Consider the following 19,182-nt stretch of genomic DNA (forward strand, 5'->3'; position numbering starts at 1 on the left):
CCAAGGAACTCTTTTCCAAATTCACCTTCCATCCGTGAGACTGCAGGAAACATAACAAAATTTCAGTGTGAGATCTTGCTTGTTGAAAGGAAGGCGTCTGAACTAGAATGTCATCCAGAGAAGGTGCCACTGCAATGCGAGCACCACTAGCAAGGATTCCAGAACCTTTGAGAAAATTCTGGGAGCTGTGGCAAGACCGAATGGAAGAGCCATGAACTGAAAGTGTTCGTCTAGAAATGCAAACCTTAGAAACTTGTGATGATCCCTGTGTATGGGAACATGCAGGTACGCATTCCTTTAAATCAACCGTTGTCATAAATTGACCCTCTTGGACCAAAGGAATAATGGAACGGATAGTTTCCATCTTGAAGGACGGCACTCTGAGGAATTTGTTTAGACTCTTGAGATCTAAAATCGGTCTGAAGGTTCCCTCCTTTTTGGGAACCACGAACAGATTGGAATAGAACCCCTGACCCCATTCCTGCATTGGAACAGGAACTATCACTCCCAGGTCGAAGAGGTCCCGAACACAGTGTAAGAACGCTTTTTTTTTTTTTGTCTGGTCTACATATAATCTTGAAAGCAGAAACCTGCCCCTGGGAGGAAGGGCTTTGAACTCTAATTTGTATCCCTGGGACACAATGTCCACCGCCCAGGGATCCTGAACATCTCAAAGCCAAGCCTGAGTGAAGAATGAAAGTCTGCCCCCTACAAGACCCGGTTCCGGATCGGGGCAGACCCTTCATGCTGCTTTTGACTAAATAGCAGGCTTTTTGGATTGTTTTCCCTTGTTTCAAGACTGATTGAGTCTCCAGGAAGGCTTGGACTGCTCCTGCTTGGAGGAGGAAGTGGAAGGATTTCCCTTGAAATTTTGAAAGGAACGAAAATTACTCTGACGTCCCTTTTTGTTTATATCTCTTATCCTGGAGGGAGGAAATGTCCCTTTCCTCCCGTGATGTCAGAAATTATTTCTGTTAACCCCCGCCCAAACAAAGTCTTTCTTTTGTAAGGAATCACCAAAAGTTTAGACTTAGATGACACATCCGCAGACCAAGATTTTAAACCATAAAGCTCTGCGGGCCAGTGTGGCAAAATCGGAAATCTTAGCTCCCAGCTTAATAACCTGAAGGAAAGCATCCGATATAAAGGAGTTGGACAACTTAAGGGTTTTTATCCTATCCTGGATTTCTTCGACGGGAGTGTCTGTCCGAATAGATTCAGACAATGCATCAAACCAGTATGCTGCCGCACTAGTGACAGTAGCAATGCAAACTGCGGGTTGCCATTGTAAACCCTGGTATACATACATTTTCTTGAGTAACCCCTCTAACTTCTTTTCCTTAGGATCCTTAAAGGAACAACTATCCTCTATAGGAATAGTAGTTCTTTTGGCAAGCATGGAAATTGACCCTTCCACTTTGGGTACCGTCTGCCAAGATTCCTTTATAGAATCTGCTATAGAAAACATCTTTTTTAAATACAGGGGATGGAGAAAAAGGGATACCTGGTCTCTCCCATTCCTTAGCAATAATCTCAGTAGCTCGATCTGGTACAGGAAAAACTTCCACCTTGGAAGGTACATAAAAATATTTATTTAGCTTACTGGATTTTTTAGGATTGACAGCGACCATGGTGTTGCTGTCGTCCAGAGTAGCTAAAATCTCCTTGAGTAACAGACGGAGGTGTTCTAGCTTAAACCTGAAGGATACAACTATCAGTAGGAAGAATTACACCGAGTCTGAGATTTCACCCTCAGATGCTACCGAAGTATCCTCCTCCTCAAGCTTCTGGGAGGGGGCATTTGAAATAGCAACAACTGTGTCGGTAACCTCACTCACTGATTGTTTACTTTTCCTCTTGCACTTTCCCTGCAGCATGGGAAAAGCAGACAATGCATCAGAAACCACAGAGGACATGAGAGAAGCGATGTCTTGCAAGGTAACTCCAGGTGGGAGTAGTGGAGGAAGCGCAGGGCACTGGCTGTATGGACGCTAAGTTTTCGGACACTTGAGGAGAAAGCTGCAGTATATATTGAACATTGTCAGAAGGCTCCTGAACAGCATCCGCCCCAGACAATGTTGGCTGTCTATCCCTGAACTGTAAAGTTCTCTCAATACATGAGGAACAGAAAGGGATTGGTGGTTCCACATTAGCATCAAAACATAAAGTACATGTAACGTCTTGCAGGGCCTCTTGGTCCATCTTAATTCACAATTGAGCAAATTAAAATTGGATAAACCTATATCTTAACTTTAAATGTTAAATGTAAGCGTTTTTATTTTGCTCTACAAGAAAAATGTAAAATGTTTACAATAAACAGCAGACAATCTCCACACATCAGTTTTGCTGAGGTGCCTACCTGCCACCGGAGCGTATATTTCACAGATAGTAGACATCCGGACTCAATCTAATACTCTTTAATAACGTATCTGAGGCTGTTCTGCTGCGTCACCATAATGTAGCATAGAAATACTTCTTAACCGCTTGTCACCACTCTCCGTAACACTGGAAATGAAGTGAGAGACAAAAAGAGCATGCAAACATTGCCGTATAGCTAGCGCCGCCCATCGTGGGCGTATCAAAGTAAACCTCCCAGTCGGCAAATGACTTGTAAAATAAAGCCGTCGGGAGTTGTGAAAACGCACATGAGCCACATCTCCTCGTCCCCAGTGCCTGCCATTACTGCCCTTATAACGTAATTCTCTACTCCCAAGGATAATGTCATCTTTTGTGTCCATTATTATAAATAAAGTGCCAATTTTCCTGTGTCCCCAGAAAAATAAACTTAACACTTACCTTTAGAAATCTGCCCAGCAGTAAGGCAGTTCACTAGGTTTGAGAGGTCCTCTCCCTCACATGGACCTGTGGAAAAGAAGATAAAGTCTGAGTAATCTTACTCAGGCTTTCAGTATTAGGGCAGCATTAAATATATGGGAAGTGCACTGAGAATTATATCCCACAAGTTCCCATTGCTTGAAAGCCACCACTGCTCTACTGAAGAGACTGATATGGCCTATGGCTACACCCTAGCAGAACAAACAACACAAGCTTGTGTTGCAAAAAAAAACACAAAAAAAAACACACTTGATTGAAGAATCTTTTCAAACACCTAACTTTACCACTTCTTTGATCTAACGTAGGCAAAAAGAATGACTGGGGTTAGAGGGAAGGGGAACTGATATTTAACAGCTTTGCTGTGGTGCTCTTTGCCTCCTCCTGCTGGGCAGGAGTGATATTCTCAATAGTAATTAGATGATCCGTGGACTCATTGTGTCGTCAGAAAGTACATTTTGAAATTTGTAATTTTTGGTACAATTTTAACTTTGAATTTTAAAATTATATTTGTATATTAAATAAGATTTTTTTCCTGTAAATGTAATGTAAACTTGCATTTTGTTTTATACTTTTAATACAAATTTCATAGCATTTTAATGCGTACTTTATGATTTTACACATTGAACTTTCAATGTTTTTTTTTTAAAGTGCTTATTTTATTGAGCACTGTACTGTAATGTATGCGTTTTCAAACAGAAATGTAGGTTACACCCCTTAGCCAGATACACAGTTCACAAGCGGACACTCAAGTCAAAATAAACTTTTATGATTCAGATAGAGCAGCAGTTTTAAGATCCTTTCAAATTTACTTCCATTATAAAATGTTGCAGTGTCTTTTTATATTCACACTTTCTGGGGAACAAGATCCTACTGAGCATGTGTACAAGCTCACAGCTCATATTTGTATACTAGTCTGTGATTGGATGATGTCTGTCACATGATACAGGGGGCCGGAAAATGGGAGAAAAAACAAAATTTATGCTTACCTGATAAATTCATTTCTCCTGTAGTGTGGTCAGTCCACGGGTCATCATTACTTCTGGGATATTATCTCCTCCCCTACAGGAAGTGCAAGAGGATTCACCCAGCAGAGCTGCTATATAGCTCCTCCCCTCTACGTCACCTCCAGTCATTCGACCAAAGGACCAACGAGAAAGGAGAAGCCCAAGGGTGTAGTGGTGACTGGAGTATAATCCAAAAAAAAAATTCTTAGCCTGCCATAAAAAACAGGGCGGGCCGTGGACTGACCACACTACAGGAGAAATGAATTTATCAGGTAAGCATAAATTTTGTTTTCTCCTGTTAAGTGTGGTCAGTCCACGGGTCATTATTACTTCTGGGATACCAATACCAAAGCAAAAGTACACGGATGACGGGAGGGACAGGCAGGCTCTTTATACGGAGGGAACCACTGCCTGAAGAACCTTTCTCCCAAAAACAGCCTCCGAAGAAGCAAAAGTGTCAAATTTGTAAAATTTGGAAAAAGTATGAAGAGAAGACCAAGTTGCAGCCTTGCAAATCTGTTCAACAGAAGCCTCATTCTTAAAGGCCCAAGTGGAAGCCACAGCTCTAGTAGAATGAGCTGTAATTCTTTCAGGAGGCTGCTGTCCAGCAGTCTCATAGGCTAATCGTATTATGCTACGAAGCCAAAAAGAGAGAGAGGTAGCCAAAGCTTTTTGACCTCTCCTCTGACCAGAATAAACGACAAACAGGGAAGACGTTTGACGAAAATCCTTAGTTGCCTGTAGATAAAATTTCAGGGCACGGACTACATCTAGATTGTGTAGCAGACGTTCCTTCTTCGAGGAAGGATTAGGACACAAAGATGGAACAACAATCTCTTGATTGATATTCCTGTTAGTGACCACCTTAGGTAGGAACCCAGGTTTAGTACGCAGAACTACCTTGTCTGAATGAAAAATCAGATAAGGAGAATCACAATGTAAGGCAGATAACTCAGAAACTCTTCGAGCCGAGGAAATAGCCATTAAAAACAGAACTTTCCAAGATAACAACTTGATATCAATGGAATGAAGGGGTTCAAACGGAACACCCTGTAAAACATTAAGAACTAAGTTCAAACTCCATGGCGGAGCAACAGTTTTAAACACAGGCTTGATCCTAGCTAAAGCCTGACAAAAAGCTTGAACGTCCGGAACTTCTGACAGACGTTTGTGTAAAAGAATGGACAGAGCTGAAATCTGTCCCTTTAAAGAACTAGCGGATAACCCCTTTTCTAAACCTTCTTGTAGAAAAGACAATATCCTTGGAATCCTAACCTTACTCCATGAGTAACTCTTGGATTCGCACCAATATAAGTATTTACGCCATATTTTATGGTAAATCCTTCTGGTAACAGGCTTCCTAGCCTGTATTAAGGTATCAATAACTGGCTCAGAAAACCCACGTTTTGATAAAATCAAGCGTTCAATTTCCAAGCAGTCAGCTTCAGAGAAGTTAGATTTTGATGTTTGAATGGACCCTGGATCAGAAGGTCCTGTTTCAGAGGTAGAGACCAAGGTGGACAGGATGACATGTCCACTAGATCTGCATACCAAGTCCTGCGTGGCCATGCAGGTGCTATTAGAATCACTGATGCTCTCTCCTGTTTGATTCTGGCAATCAATCGAGGAAGCATCGGGAAGGGTGGAAACACATAAGCCATCCCGAAGGTCCAAGGTGCTGTCAAAGCATCTATCAGAACCGCTCCCGGATCCCTGGATCTGGACCCGTAGCGAGGAAGCTTGGCGTTCTGACGAGACGCCATGAGATCTATCTCTGGTTTGCCCCAACGTCGAAGTATCTGGGCAAAGACCTCCGGATGAAGTTCCCACTCCCCCGGATGAAAAGTCTGACGACTTAAGAAATCCGCCTCCCAGTTCTCCACTCCCGGGATGTGGATTGCAGACAGGTGGCAAGAGTGAGACTCTGCCCAGCGAATTATCTTTGATACTTCCATCATTGCTAGGGAGCTTCTTGTCCCTCCCTGATGGTTGATGTAAGCTACAGTCGTGATGTTGTCCGACTGAAACCTGATTAACCCCCGAGTTGTTAACTGGGGCCAAGCCAGAAGGGCATTGAGAACTGCTCTCAATTCCAGAATGTTTATTGGAAGGAGACTCTCCTCCTGATTCCATAGTCCCTGAGCCTTCAGAGAATTCCAGACAGCGCCCCAACCTAGTAGGCTGGCGTCTGTTGTTACAATTGTCCAGTCTGGCCTGCTGAATGGCATCCCCCTGGACAGGTGTGGCCGATAAAGCCACCATAGAAGAGAATTTCTGGTCTCTTGATTCAGATTCAGAGTGGGGGACAAATCTGAGTAATCCCCATTCCACTGACTTAGCATGCACAATTGCAGCGGTTTGAGATGTAGGCGTGCAAAAGGTACCATGTCCATTGCCGCTACCATTAAGCCGATCACCTCCATGCATTGAGCTACTGACGGGTGTTGAATGGAATGAAGGACACGGCATGCATTTTGAAGCTTTGTTAACCTGTCTTCTGTCAGGTAAATCTTCATTTCTACAGAATCTATCAGAGTCCCCAAGAAGGGAACTCTTGTGAGTGGAAAGAGAGAACTCTTCTTTTCGTTCACCTTCCATCCATGTGACCTTAGAAATGCCAGTACGAACTCTGTATGAGACTTGGCAGTTTGAAAGCTTGAAGCTTGTATCAGAATGTCGTCTAGGTACGGAGCTACCGAAATTCCTCGCGGTCTTAGTACCGCCAGAAGAGTACCCAGAACCTTTGTGAAGATTCTTGGAGCCGTAGCCAATCCGAATGGAAGAGCTACAAACTGGTAATGCCTGTCTAGAAAGGCAAACCTTAGATACCGGTAATGATTTCTGTGAATCGGTATGTGAAGGTAAGCATCCTTTAAATCCACTGTGGTCATGTACTGACCCTCTTGGATCATGGGCAAAATTGTTCGAATAGTTTCCATCTTGAACGATGGAACTCTTAGGAATTTGTTTAGGATCTTTAAATCCAAGATTGGCCTGAAAGGTCCCTCTTTTTTGGGAACTACAAACAGATTTGAGTAAAACCCTTGTCCTTGTTCCAACCGCGGAACTGGATGGATCACTCCCATTAATAAAAGATCTTGTACGCAGCGTAGGAACGCTTCTTTCTTTATTTGGTTTGTTGACAACCTTGACAGATGAAATCTCCCTCTTGGGGGAGAAGATTTGAAGTCCAGAAGGTATCCCTGAGATATGATCTCTAACGCCCAGGGATCCTGAACATCTCTTGCCCAAGCCTGGGCGAAGAGAGAAAGTCTGCCCCTTACTAGATCCGGTCCCGGATCGGGGGCCCTCGATTCATGCTGTCTTAGGGGCAGCAGCAGGTTTCCTGGCCTGCTTGCCCTTGTTCCAGGATTGGTTAGGTTTCCAGCCTTGTCTGTAGCGAGCAACAGCTCCTTCCTGTTTTGGTGCAGAGGAAGTTGATGCTGTTCCTGCTTTGAAATTACGAAAGGAACGAAAATTAGACTGTCTAGCCCTAGGTTTGGCTTTGTCCTGAGGCAGGGCATGGCCTTTACCTCCTGTAATGTCAGCGATAATCTCTTTCAACCCGGGCCCGAATAAGGTCTGCCCTTTGAAAGGTATATTAAGCAATTTAGATTTAGAAGTAACATCAGCTGACCAGGATTTTAGCCACAGTGCTCTGCGTGCCTGAATGGCAAATCCGGAATTCTTAGCCGTAAGTTTAGTTAAATGTACTACGGCATCTGAAATAAATGAGTTAGCTAACTTAAGGGCTTTAAGTTTGAGTGTAATCTCATCTAGTGTAGATGATTCAAGTGTCTCTTCCAGAGACTCAAACCAAAATGCTGCTGCAGCCGTGACAGGCGCAATACATGCAAGAGGTTGCAATATAAAACCTTGTTGAACAAACATTTTCTTAAGGTAACCCTCTAATTTTTTTATCCATTGGATCTGAAAAAGCACAGCTATCCTCCACCGGGATAGTGGTACGCTTAGCTAAAGTAGAAACTGCTCCCTCCACCTTAGGGACCGTCTGTCATAAGTCCCGTGTGGTGGCGTCTATTGGAAACATTTTTCTAAATATCGGAGGAGGTGAGAACGGCACACCGGGCCTATCCCACTCCTTAGTAACAATTTCAGTAAGTCTCTTAGGTATAGGAAAAACATCAGTACTCGCCGGTACCGCAAAATATTTATCCAACCTACACATTTTCTCTGGTATTGCAACTGTGTTACAATCATTCAGAGCCGCTAACACCTCCCCTAGTAATACACGGAGGTTTTCCAGCTTAAATTTAAAATTTGAAATATCTGAATCCAGTCTGTTTGGATCAGAACCGTCACCCACAGAATGAAGTTCTCCGTCCTCATGTTCTGCCACCTGTGACGCAGTGTCTGACATGGCCCTAATATTATCAGCGCACTCTGTTCTCACCCCAGAGTGATCGCGCTTGCCTCTAAGTTCTGGTAATTTAGCCAAAACTTCAGTCATAACAGTAGCCATATCCTGTAATGTGATTTGAAATGGCCGCCCAGATGTGCTCGGCGCTACAATATCACGCACCTCCCGAGCGGGAGATGCAGGTACTGACACGTGAGGCGAGTTAGTCGGCATAACTCTCCCCTCGTTGTTAGGTGAAATATGTTCAGTTTGTACAGATTGACTTTTATTTAAAGTAACATCAATACAATTAGTACATAAATTTCTATTGGGCTCCACTTTGGCATTAGCACATATAGCACATGTATCTTCCTCTGAATCAGACATGTTTAACACACTAGCAATAAACTAGCAACTTGGAAATGCTTTTCAAGTAATTTACAATAATATGAAAACGAACTGTGCCTATAAGAAGCACAGAAAAAATTATGACAGTTGAAAATAAATAAGTTATAGCATCAAATCTTTGTAAGAAATATACAATTTTAGCAAAGGATTGTTCCCATTAGCAAAGGATAACTAACCCTGGCAGCAGAAAAAATACACAAATAAACGTTTTTATCACAGTCAACTACAATCTTCACAGCTCTGCTGTGAATGATTACCTCCCTCAAAAAAAGCTTTGGAGATCCCTGAGTTCTGTAGAGATGAACCGGATCATGCAGGAAGAAAATGAACCTCTGACTGAGTTTTTTGATGCATAGTAATAGCGCCAAAAATGGCCCCTCCCCCTCACACATAACAGTGAGAGAGATCAGTAAACTGCTTAAATTTAAACAAAACTATTGCGAAGTGGAAAAAATAGTGCCCAAAACATTTTTTCACCCAGTACCTCAGAGAAATAAACGATTTTACATGCCAGCAAAAAAACGTTTAACCTCAATAAATTAATTGTTATTTAAAACCTATTGCAAGTCCCTGCAAATTAGGTTAAGTCTATGCATACAGTATAAATCCAGTGAAGTACCATTCCCCAGAATACTGAAGTGTAAAATATACATACATGACAGCCTGATACCAGCTACATCTACTGCATTTAAGGCTGAGTTTACATTATAACGGTATGGCAGGATTTTCTCATCAATTCCATGTCAGAAAATAATAAGCTGCTACATACCTCTTTGCAGATTAATATGCCCGCTGTCCTCTGATCTGAAGTTTACCTCTCCTCAGATGGCCGAGAAACAGCAATATGATCTTAACTACTCCGGCTAAAATCATAGAAAAAACTCAGGTAGATTCTTCTTCAAATTCTACCAGAGAATGAATAACACACTCCGGTGCTATTATAAAATAACAAACTTTTGATTGAAGGTAATAAACTAATTAAAATCACCACAGTCCTCTCACACATCCTATCTATTCGTTGGGTGCAAGAGAATGACTGGGGGTGACGTAGAGGGGAGGAGCTATATAGCAGCTCTGCTGGGTGAATCCTCTTGCACTTCCTGTAGGGGAGGAGATAATATCCCAGAAGTAATGATGACCCGTGGACTGACCACACTTAACAGGAGAAAAATAATTTGTCAGAAAAAAAAATCTATTGCTTATTTGAAACTCGGAGTAGGTGTGAAATAATTGTATTTTTATTATGCACTTGTTAATTATGGAATTCTACTGTATTGAGTGGTCCTTTAAATAATTTGTCCTTATGTGGGGAAGAAGAGTTTGACTGCTCTGGTACAAGTGAGTCCAGAGATGGAAGTAAATTGTATAGCAGCAAATTGTGCAGAAAATAAGATTATGTATACATATATATTGCACTTAATCAATAAAATAGTTTGTACCATCAGAAAGAATCATTCCAGCTTCCAACGGTTCATCTGCAAACGTTTTGTAGCTGATGCCGCACGGCCCCTCATGAACATTCAGGAAGGATCCGACCCCATGTCCAGTCCCATGTAAGTAATCCAGACCAGACTCCCACAATGCTGAGCGAGCAAAGGAGTCAAGGAGGTGCCCTGCAGGAACCAATGGCACAGCAATACATCAGTTTCAGGTCACTAACTGGCACAGTCTAACAGATGATCTAGCGATACATCTCCAACAAGAGTATGAAATATTACATTTATAAACAGAACTAATGCAAGAAATAAAAGAGCTTGTCATGGAATCTTTCATATATGCTTTTCAAATAAATATATACAGTATATTGTTTAGTTTCCTTTTGGTTAAAGCTATTTGGTTCTTAGTAATATTATTATCATCATGATTAATCAAATGTATTAATAAAGTGCCACCATATTCTATTGCCACAAGTAACTTGTAATTTAACTTCTATATATGATCAGGGTTTAGCAGGTAGTGCCCCTTGTACTGACAATATGAGGATAACACAGACATGAATACTCAGTAAGGAAACTGATTTATGGCTATACACATTCACAGTGGTTTCTACATATAAGTAATACACATATTAGTGATTAATAATGATAATAAAAAACATAAACCTTTGGTTCCGTTGGGGAAGACGGCAGCGCTCACAGAGATGTGTCCTTTTAAAACATACGTGAAGCATTCCTAAAAAAAAAAAAAGAATAATTACAAGATACACATTAGCAGATCTGTCTGAGTACACGGATGGAAGATTTACTAGAGTGAGTATATAGCAGGCCGAGTCTCTGAAGAAAAGAGGGTTCCTGGAAGTAAGCGGTGACTGTAAGGTACTTTAGTAATAGAGTGATTGAGTAAGGCAGTGACTATGTAAGGGAGTGGGAATAAGGGAGTGACTGTGTAAGAGACTGGGAGTAAGGGAGTGACTGTATAAGAGACTGGGAGTAAGGGAGTGACTGTATAACAGACAGGGATTAAGGGAGTGACTGTGTAAGAGACTGGGAGTAAGGGAGTGACTGTATAAGAGACTGGGAGTAAGGGAGTGACTGTATAACAGACAGGGATTAAGGGAGTGACTGTGTAAGAGACTGGGAGCAACTCTGTAAGGGACAAGGAGCAACCGTGTAACAGACTGGGAGCAACGGTGTAACGGACTGGGAGCAAGGGAGTGACATTGTAAGGAACTAGGAGTAAAGAAGTGACTGAGTAACGGACTGGGAGTAAAGCAGTGACTGTGTAACGGACTGGGAGTAAGGGTGAAAGTGTATGGGACAGCGAGTAAGGGAGTGAGTGTAAACTTTAAAATTACTGTGATTCCTCAAAGTACAGACTTCAATATTTTTGACTGTAGTTACATCTAGTTTTGTATATATTATTTGTTCTCAATCCTAACAGAGGTCTTAGTAGTGCCGCTATGCTGAAGAAAAAGGTGATTTACACAAAGCCCCATTCGTTTCTCAGAGGAGCAACTTATAATGAACTGAGGTTCAGTCCCTTATCTTCCAGCATCTAGTGGGGACTGCATGTCTAAGCTACATGTGTACACCAGTGTTTATTACTGCATATAGGCCATAAGATAGTGACAGGCTGTATGTGTCATATGGTGCAAGACAATGAATGTCTAAGCAGGATAAATATAATGAAGTGGGCATAAGCAGATAAAGTGAAGATTTAAAAGTGCACAGAATTGTATGTGTGAGTGCTAGGTCGTATCAGTGACCATAAGCAGATAAAGTGAACATTTGAGTGTGCACAGAATTGTGTGTGTGAGTGCTAGGTCGTATCAGTGACCATAAGCAGATAAAGTGAACATTTGAGTGTGCACAGAATTGTGTGTGTGAGTGCTAGGTCGCATAAGTGACCATAAGCAGATAAAGTGAACAGTTGAGTGTGCACAGAATTGTATGTGTGAGTGCTAGGTCGTATCAGTGACCATAAGCAGATAAAGTGAACATTTGAGTGTGCACAGAATTGTATGTGTGAGTGCTAGGTCGTATCAGTGACCATAAGCAGATAAAGTGAACATTTGAGTGTGCACAGAATTGTATGTGTGAGTGCTAGGACGTTTGTGTGACCATAAGCAGATAAAGTGAACATTTGAGTGTGCACAGAATTGTATGTGTGAGTGCTAGGTCGTATCAGTGACCATAAGCAGATAAAGTGAACATTTGAGTGTGCACAGAATTGTATGTGTGAGTGCTAGGTCGTATCAGTGACCATAAGCAGATAAAGTGAACATTTGAGTGTGCACAGAATTGTAGGTGTGAGTGCTAGGTCATATCAGTGACCATAAGCAGATAAAGTGAACATTTGAGTGTGCACAGAATTGTGTGTGTGAGTGCTAGGTCGTATAAGTGACCATAAGCAGATAAAGTGAACATTTGAGTGTGCACAGAATTGTGTGTGTGAGTGCTAGGTCGTATAAGTGACCATAAGCAGATAAAGTGAACAGTTGAGTGTGCACAGAATTGTGTGTGTGAGTGCTAGGTCGTATCAGTGACCATAAGCAGATAAAGTGAACAGTTGAGTGTGCACAGAATTGTGTGTGTGAGTGCTAGGTCGTATAAGTGACCATAAGCAGATAAAGTGAACAGTTGAGTGTGCACAGAATTGTATGTGTGAGTGCTAGGTCGTATCAGTGACCATAAGCATATAAAGTGAACATTTGAGTGTGCACAGAATTGTATGTGTGAGTGCTAGGTCGTATCAGTGACCATAAGCAGATAAAGTGAACATTTGAGTGTGCACAGAATTGTATGTGTGAGTGCTAGGTCGTATCAGTGACCATAAGCAGATAAAGTGAACATTTGAGTGTGCACAGAATTGTGTGTGTGTGTGAGTGCTAGGACATTTCCGTGACCATAAGCAGATAAAGTGAACAGTTGAGTGTGCACAGAATTGTGTGTGTGAGTGCTAGGTCGTATCAGTGACCATAAGCAGATAAAGTGAACAGTTGAGTGTGCACAGAATTGTGTGTGTGAGTGCTAGGTCGTATAAGTGACCATAAGCAGATAAAGTGCGTGTAGCTAAATGAGACTTAGGATGTTGGGGAGTGAATGTTTGTAAGCTAGTGTTAATGTGAGGCTCATCATATGGGTGTGTAAGAGTTTGTGCACAAAATGGAGAATCCTGTGTGGAGTTTCACAGGTACCTTTTGATAGTCAGTCGGCGTTCCAAAATGCACAGTTCTGGTCACATCAGTAGTACCGTCCCTTACAGAAAGATACAGACAGTGACTCATTTAGTAATATTTCTGTTTTACAAATAAGTAGAAACCATTTTCAAATGCAAGTAATCAGGCAGCGAAAAGTCTATAGTAATCTGATTTTTTTTTTTTTAAGGGAAAAAATAGATCTATTATATCAAACAAAATGGAAGCAGAAGTTGTTTCAATTTAAGTGGAATCTAGTGAGCAGTATCAGCTGTGTACTTCCTCTTAATACCCACTGGCTAATAAGGACAAGGGTCTAGAGGGACAGGACAAGGGTCTAGAGGGACAGGACAAGGGTCTAGAGGGACAGGACAAGGGTCTACAAGGGTCTAGAGGGACAGGACAAGGGTCTAGAGGGACAGGACAAGGGTCTAGAGGGACAGGACAAGGGTCTAGAGGGACAGGACAAGGGTCTAGAGGGACAGGACAAGGGTCTAGAGGGACAGGACAAGGGTCTACAAGGGTCTAGAGGGACAGGACAAGGGTCTAGAGGGCCAGGACAAGGGTCTAGAGGGACAGGACAAGGGTCTAGAGGGACAGGACAAGGGTCTAGAGGGCCAGGACAAGGGTCTAGAGGGCCAGGACAAGGGTCTAGAGGGCCAGGACAAGGGTCTAGAGGGCCAGGACAAGGGTCTAGAGGGCCAGGACAAGGGTCTAGAGGGCCAGGACAAGGGTCTAGAGGGCCAGGACAAGGGTCTAGAGGGCCAGGACAAGGGTCTAGAGGGCCAGGACAAGGGTCTAGAGGGCCAGGACAAGGGTCTAGAGGGCCAGGACAAGGGTCTAGAGGGCCAGGACAAGGGTCTAGAGGGCCAGGACAAGGGTCTAGAGGGCCAGGACAAGGGTCTAGAGGGACAGGACAAGGGTCTAGAGGGACAGGACAAGGGTCTAGAGGGACAGGACAAGGGTCTAGAGGGACAGGACAAGGGTCTAGAGCAGAGCTTTCCAAACTTTTCATGTCGGTGACACACTTTTTAGACCTACATCATTTTGTGACACAGTAATTCAGTTGTACTAGCAAACAGGAGGTTACACTAACTTGTTTTAAGAGATACGGACACATACATAAATGATATAATAACAAATGTATTTACAAGTAACAGTATGTGCAAGAATTAAAAAAAGTTTAATAACACCAATAGCTACTTACTATTTTAAAGGGATGTATGAGGTTAATGGGATGAACACAATTTCTGAATATTTGGTGGAATATTAGATAAAGACACTTGCATTTCATCATGAAGCATTTTTAAGCTTCCCCCTTCCTATCCATATATCAAGAGCAGGAGCAGCAATGCACTACTGGGAGCTAGCTGCAAAAAAAAACCCCACTGACTTCTGACTCAACTCAGCGTTTAAGCTGCCGCCCTTAGAGCTCTGCGAGTCTGAGTGACTACTGCCCGCGCTGCAAACACACTGCTGTCCCACTCACTGACTACACATGCAGTCACGAGCCAATTAAGAAGACTACACGTGCAGTCAGGAGCCAATGTGCCGCCAAAGCTGCCAATGGGAATAGTTTCAGTTCCCACTGAGCTGTGCCAATAGGTTAAGATGATCTGTGACCCCCTAGGTATCAATCACGTGTCAACCATGTGATATACGTAGCAGGCAGGCGGGATGTCAGAAACCAAAAAAAATATAAATTTAAAAATTAAATTTAAAAAAAATTTGTGCTGAAGCAGGGAAACACCTACACACTGCTGCCGACACACAGTTTGGAAAGCACTGGTCTAGAGGGACAGGACAAGGGTCTAGAGGGACAGGACAAGGGTCTACAAGGATCTAGAGGGACAGGACAAGGATCTAGAGGGACAGGACAAGGGTCTAGAGGGACAGGACAATAGAGTGACAGGACAATAGAGTGACATGCCATGAAAAACAAAAGAACAAAGCCATATATTATGAAACCTGCTCTATTATAAATGTATCAATGAACACATAACTAATGCCATTTGGGTTAGCTATAATGAATACAAATGTAACCATTTGTGGCCTTCAAGCAAACATCCTTTACACAAAGCCATATGTCACAATCGCGCACACTGCTGGGTAGTAATTATCTTACTTGTATTGCGCACCAGAGTCCAGGAGGAAGATCTCATTAACCGACAACGTCCTGTTTGTTTCAGGAACAGGTCTGGAACAAATAGCAACAGCACAGGTGAGAACCAAAAGACCTAGTCTACCCAGATATGCCTGTGAAGTGCACGTTTAATAACTCGTAGGAATAAATCCCTTACAGAGACAAGAAACTCAAATATTTTACAATTCAGATAGAACATGCAAATTACTTCTATTATCAAATGTGCTTTGTTCATGTGGTATGGTTTGCTGAAGTGCATATCTAGGGAGGTACAGTGCACGTGTCTGAATCACTGTATTGTATCTATTGTTCTTGCATATGTATAATATTGTTAGAAGCATTTTTACAAAACTGCTGCCATATAGTGCTCCAGACACATGCATGCTCCTGAGTCCACCTACCTTCTTTTCAACAAAGAGCACCAAGAGAACAAACAATTTGATAACAACAATCTGAATAATGGCAGAAAAATCGGTTTCATGTCCCTTTAATACACTTGCCGCTTTCATTGCTTCCCTTCTCTCTATTCTCTCCTCTAAGCTATAGATTACGTACGGTGCATTGTGTAGACCACGTGCCGCCTTCTGGCGGTCTCTAGTTTATTTATATCCATCTGTTCGCCAGATCTACACAAAGTGCACAACATAACTACTGATCTATAATCGGCACATGAACCGTGTTGGCTGCCGATACCTCACAATTATCCCCTCCTGCTGCACAAACTTCTAATAATCTGATGTAATAACTCCCAGATCGCTTCTTCTTTTGCTACCAATAGTAAAGTGCAACTGAGTCTATAATTAACCTTATGGTGAATCCTCAATACATAATATTACACTCACTCATTTGTCCAATTCATCATTTTTAAAGGGATATTAACCAGTGCTCATTTGGTAAAAACAAATATGTTAAACCAAAGTAAATATAAAAAACAAAAACACACTGTAAAAGGCAGCAAATAACTTACTTGTTTTCTTGCAAAATTAGCACTTAGAAATTCTCAGCATCTGCCCTCATTGTTTTAAGACCAGAGAATTTTCAAACCCTAAATTTTACTCTGTCAGTTGTGGGCATGAGCACATTTGACTCTGTGTTATCTAGCTTATTCACATAGCCTAGAAGTTTTAGGACATCAGGCTAAGATAAAACTTCCTGCAGAGGCTCCTCCACCTTGTAGGGCTGTGACAGGAAGCACAAATGTAGTGTAAAAAATAAATAAAAGGTAAATACACTTAAATAAATTAATACATATTTCAATGCTTTCTACTAAAGGGACATTAAACACTAAATAAATGCTAGATAGAATGAAGCATTCAAAGAAAAGATTAGTCTGAGATTAACATGTAGATGTATTTTTAAAGTGTCATTAGCCGTTTAAATATTGACAAAATTAGTGTAGAGTTTTAGTGTCTATAAAACAATGGGAGCTGCCATGTTGTAACTTAGGTTACCTTCTCTGCTGTGACCAATTAGGAACGGTTATAAATAGGTCACTAGAGTGTGCAGCCAATGGCTGTGTGGAATATAACAGTGTTCAGCATTTACATTTCTAACAGGAACTGAAAAGCTCACAATTTCAGAATGGAATTACAGGAAAAGGGGACAAAATAAATAATGTAATAATAAAGTATATTGAAGAGTTTTTTTATATACACAATGCATCTTTTTTTCTTACAATTTAAAAGTGTTTAATATCCCTTTAAGTATAAGCAACTGCTTAGTGTTTTGTTTTATTACAACAATGAAAATGACTGTTTAACATCCCTTTAATATCTCTACTGATTTCCGGCATATTAACTGTGTAACACGTGTTGTATTGTCTAGAAAACACACGTTCCCTTTGAGCTCACTACCAATAGAGTTGAAGATATGTTATACTTTTTATAGTCAGAAGGAAACAAGGAAGAAGCCATAAGTAGGAAAACAGAGACATTGGGAGTTTAGAAAACCTGAATATTCACATACTTGTAGTGGATGATGGCACCGTTAGGTCCTGTACTGGAAATTGTAGCAAAACTGAGTTCTACGAAATCCTCCTGCTGGCTGAAAAACACGAATGAGCAGAATAATGAATTCTGTATCTGTGCTCTTTACAAACAAATAATTCAAGTACTGTTATAAAGTTAGCACTCAGGTAGACCCAAGTATGCAGGTACGTCTCGTCCAACCCAGAAGAACCATGACTGCTATAGCTGATTTTACTTAAGTATAAGCTATAGAAAAGCTGTGTAAACACATCCAGCAGAAGAAATTACACTCCCAGTGGGAGGTAGGAGAGATAAGCAATAAAATGTTAATTTTCAATTGTTCTCTTTAAGTAGTGGGCTTTGGTATACAGATAGAGATAATATAAAGAAATGTGTGTGTATAGAAAGTGATAAAATGAGATCTGATTTTCCTGCAAGCTCAACCTAATTTATTGGGTTGTGAATTCAAAGAACAAAATCAGCTATTTTATATACAAAAATAAACCTAAATAAGCAATTACTCATACATTAAATACTCTGCAGCTGGTATAACAAGTAATTGGAAACAGATTAAGGGAAAACTATTTTACAGTACGCTATCCCTTTAAATGCAATGTCTGCTTGTGTGTAATTAATCTTCATGTATCAGTCCCTTTCTGAATAAGGAAAAAAAGGAAAAGCAACAGGATTGTCGGATTTTCAACTTCCAGTTCAGATAAATTTGTAATGAAACTTCACCTGCGAAACTCTTCAGCCTTATCAGAAGCGGAGATTTCTGTGACTGTATCTTTAACAATCTAAAGACAAAAATGAACAATTTACTTACACACGTGTCAGAGAAACATTCCATTCAATAGTACTCACACTAGCGAGGGTAACACTCAGCCTCACAACTACCTAATTACATGTACAATAAGGCTGCATTGTACATTAAAATGCACCAAACTCATCAAACTCCCTAAGACCAGAGGACGATGACAGATTTGTAGGGTCTATCACTAGTGACAATAGCAGGATGTGGACACATTTGCAGGTTACTTCCCTAGAGAATCTGGGACCCTGCTCTTACTTCCATCTCAGCCTGTACAACTTATGAAACGACCCTCCCCTATAAGGTCTACAAACAGGATGTAGCCGAGCTCCGCGCTGGTTCCAGTGATGGTTCCGTTATCACTGAGGAACTGGAGAGTTTGTTGGATCAGTCAGGGAAAGCATATGATGCTGTGAAGCTCTCTGGTCTGGTGAGATTATCTAACCTCGTCAGTACTGTGAGGTCTTACCATTTGAGACAGGCAAATATCAGTTTGCGAGACGTTTATCTCACTATGCAGGATTTGGATGTGAAGGAGAGACATTGTCATTTTTGCACGATTTCTGCCCATGATGGCGAGTTTTATAATCATCAAGTCAGAAAGGGAATTACTCAAAAAAGCTAAAAGTACAAAACTAAACTTTAATGGTTCCGATAGAAAATTGCCTTTAAATTTACTTCTAATTATGAAAATCACTTCAGTCTTTTTGTACTCTTTGTAGAAAAGCATACCTAGGTAGGCTCGGGAGAAAACTACAGGGAGCTAGCTGGTGATTGGTGGCTACACACATGCCTCTTGTCAATGGTTCACTAGCTAGCTTCCAGTAGTGAATTGCTGCTCTGGAGATGACTTCAGCTATGTGTTTAACCGCTTTGCAGGGATTAAACACATAGTTTTGTACAAGCAACAGTGCAATAATAAAGTGATCTACACAACACAGAATTGTCTTTTTGCACTTTTAAGGTAGACAGAAAATGATCTGATCGTACAAGACGGAAACTAAACACAGTTAAAAGG

General features: G+C 41.4%; 1 protein-coding gene across 1 annotated transcript in view; it reads right to left on the bottom strand.

The window, feature by feature from the left end:
- Positions 1 to 18,735, bottom strand: part of LOC128640535 (xaa-Pro aminopeptidase 1-like) — a 33,337-nt gene extending 14,602 nt beyond the window's left edge. The window contains exons 1-7 of the mRNA XM_053693008.1: positions 18,634 to 18,735; positions 18,092 to 18,150; positions 17,352 to 17,429; positions 15,369 to 15,440; positions 13,244 to 13,304; positions 10,710 to 10,779; positions 10,047 to 10,220 (exon numbers count right to left, since the gene is read on the bottom strand). Coding sequence (XP_053548983.1) covers positions 10,047 to 10,220; positions 10,710 to 10,779; positions 13,244 to 13,304; positions 15,369 to 15,440; positions 17,352 to 17,429; positions 18,092 to 18,150; positions 18,634 to 18,735 — 616 coding nt within the window. The remainder of the gene's footprint in view (positions 1 to 10,046; positions 10,221 to 10,709; positions 10,780 to 13,243; positions 13,305 to 15,368; positions 15,441 to 17,351; positions 17,430 to 18,091; positions 18,151 to 18,633) is intronic.
- Positions 18,736 to 19,182: the final 447 nt, after the last annotated feature.

The sequence above is a fragment of the Bombina bombina genome, chromosome 9 (genome assembly GCF_027579735.1).
Source record: "Bombina bombina isolate aBomBom1 chromosome 9, aBomBom1.pri, whole genome shotgun sequence".
Classification (NCBI taxonomy): Eukaryota; Metazoa; Chordata; class Amphibia; order Anura; family Bombinatoridae; genus Bombina; species Bombina bombina.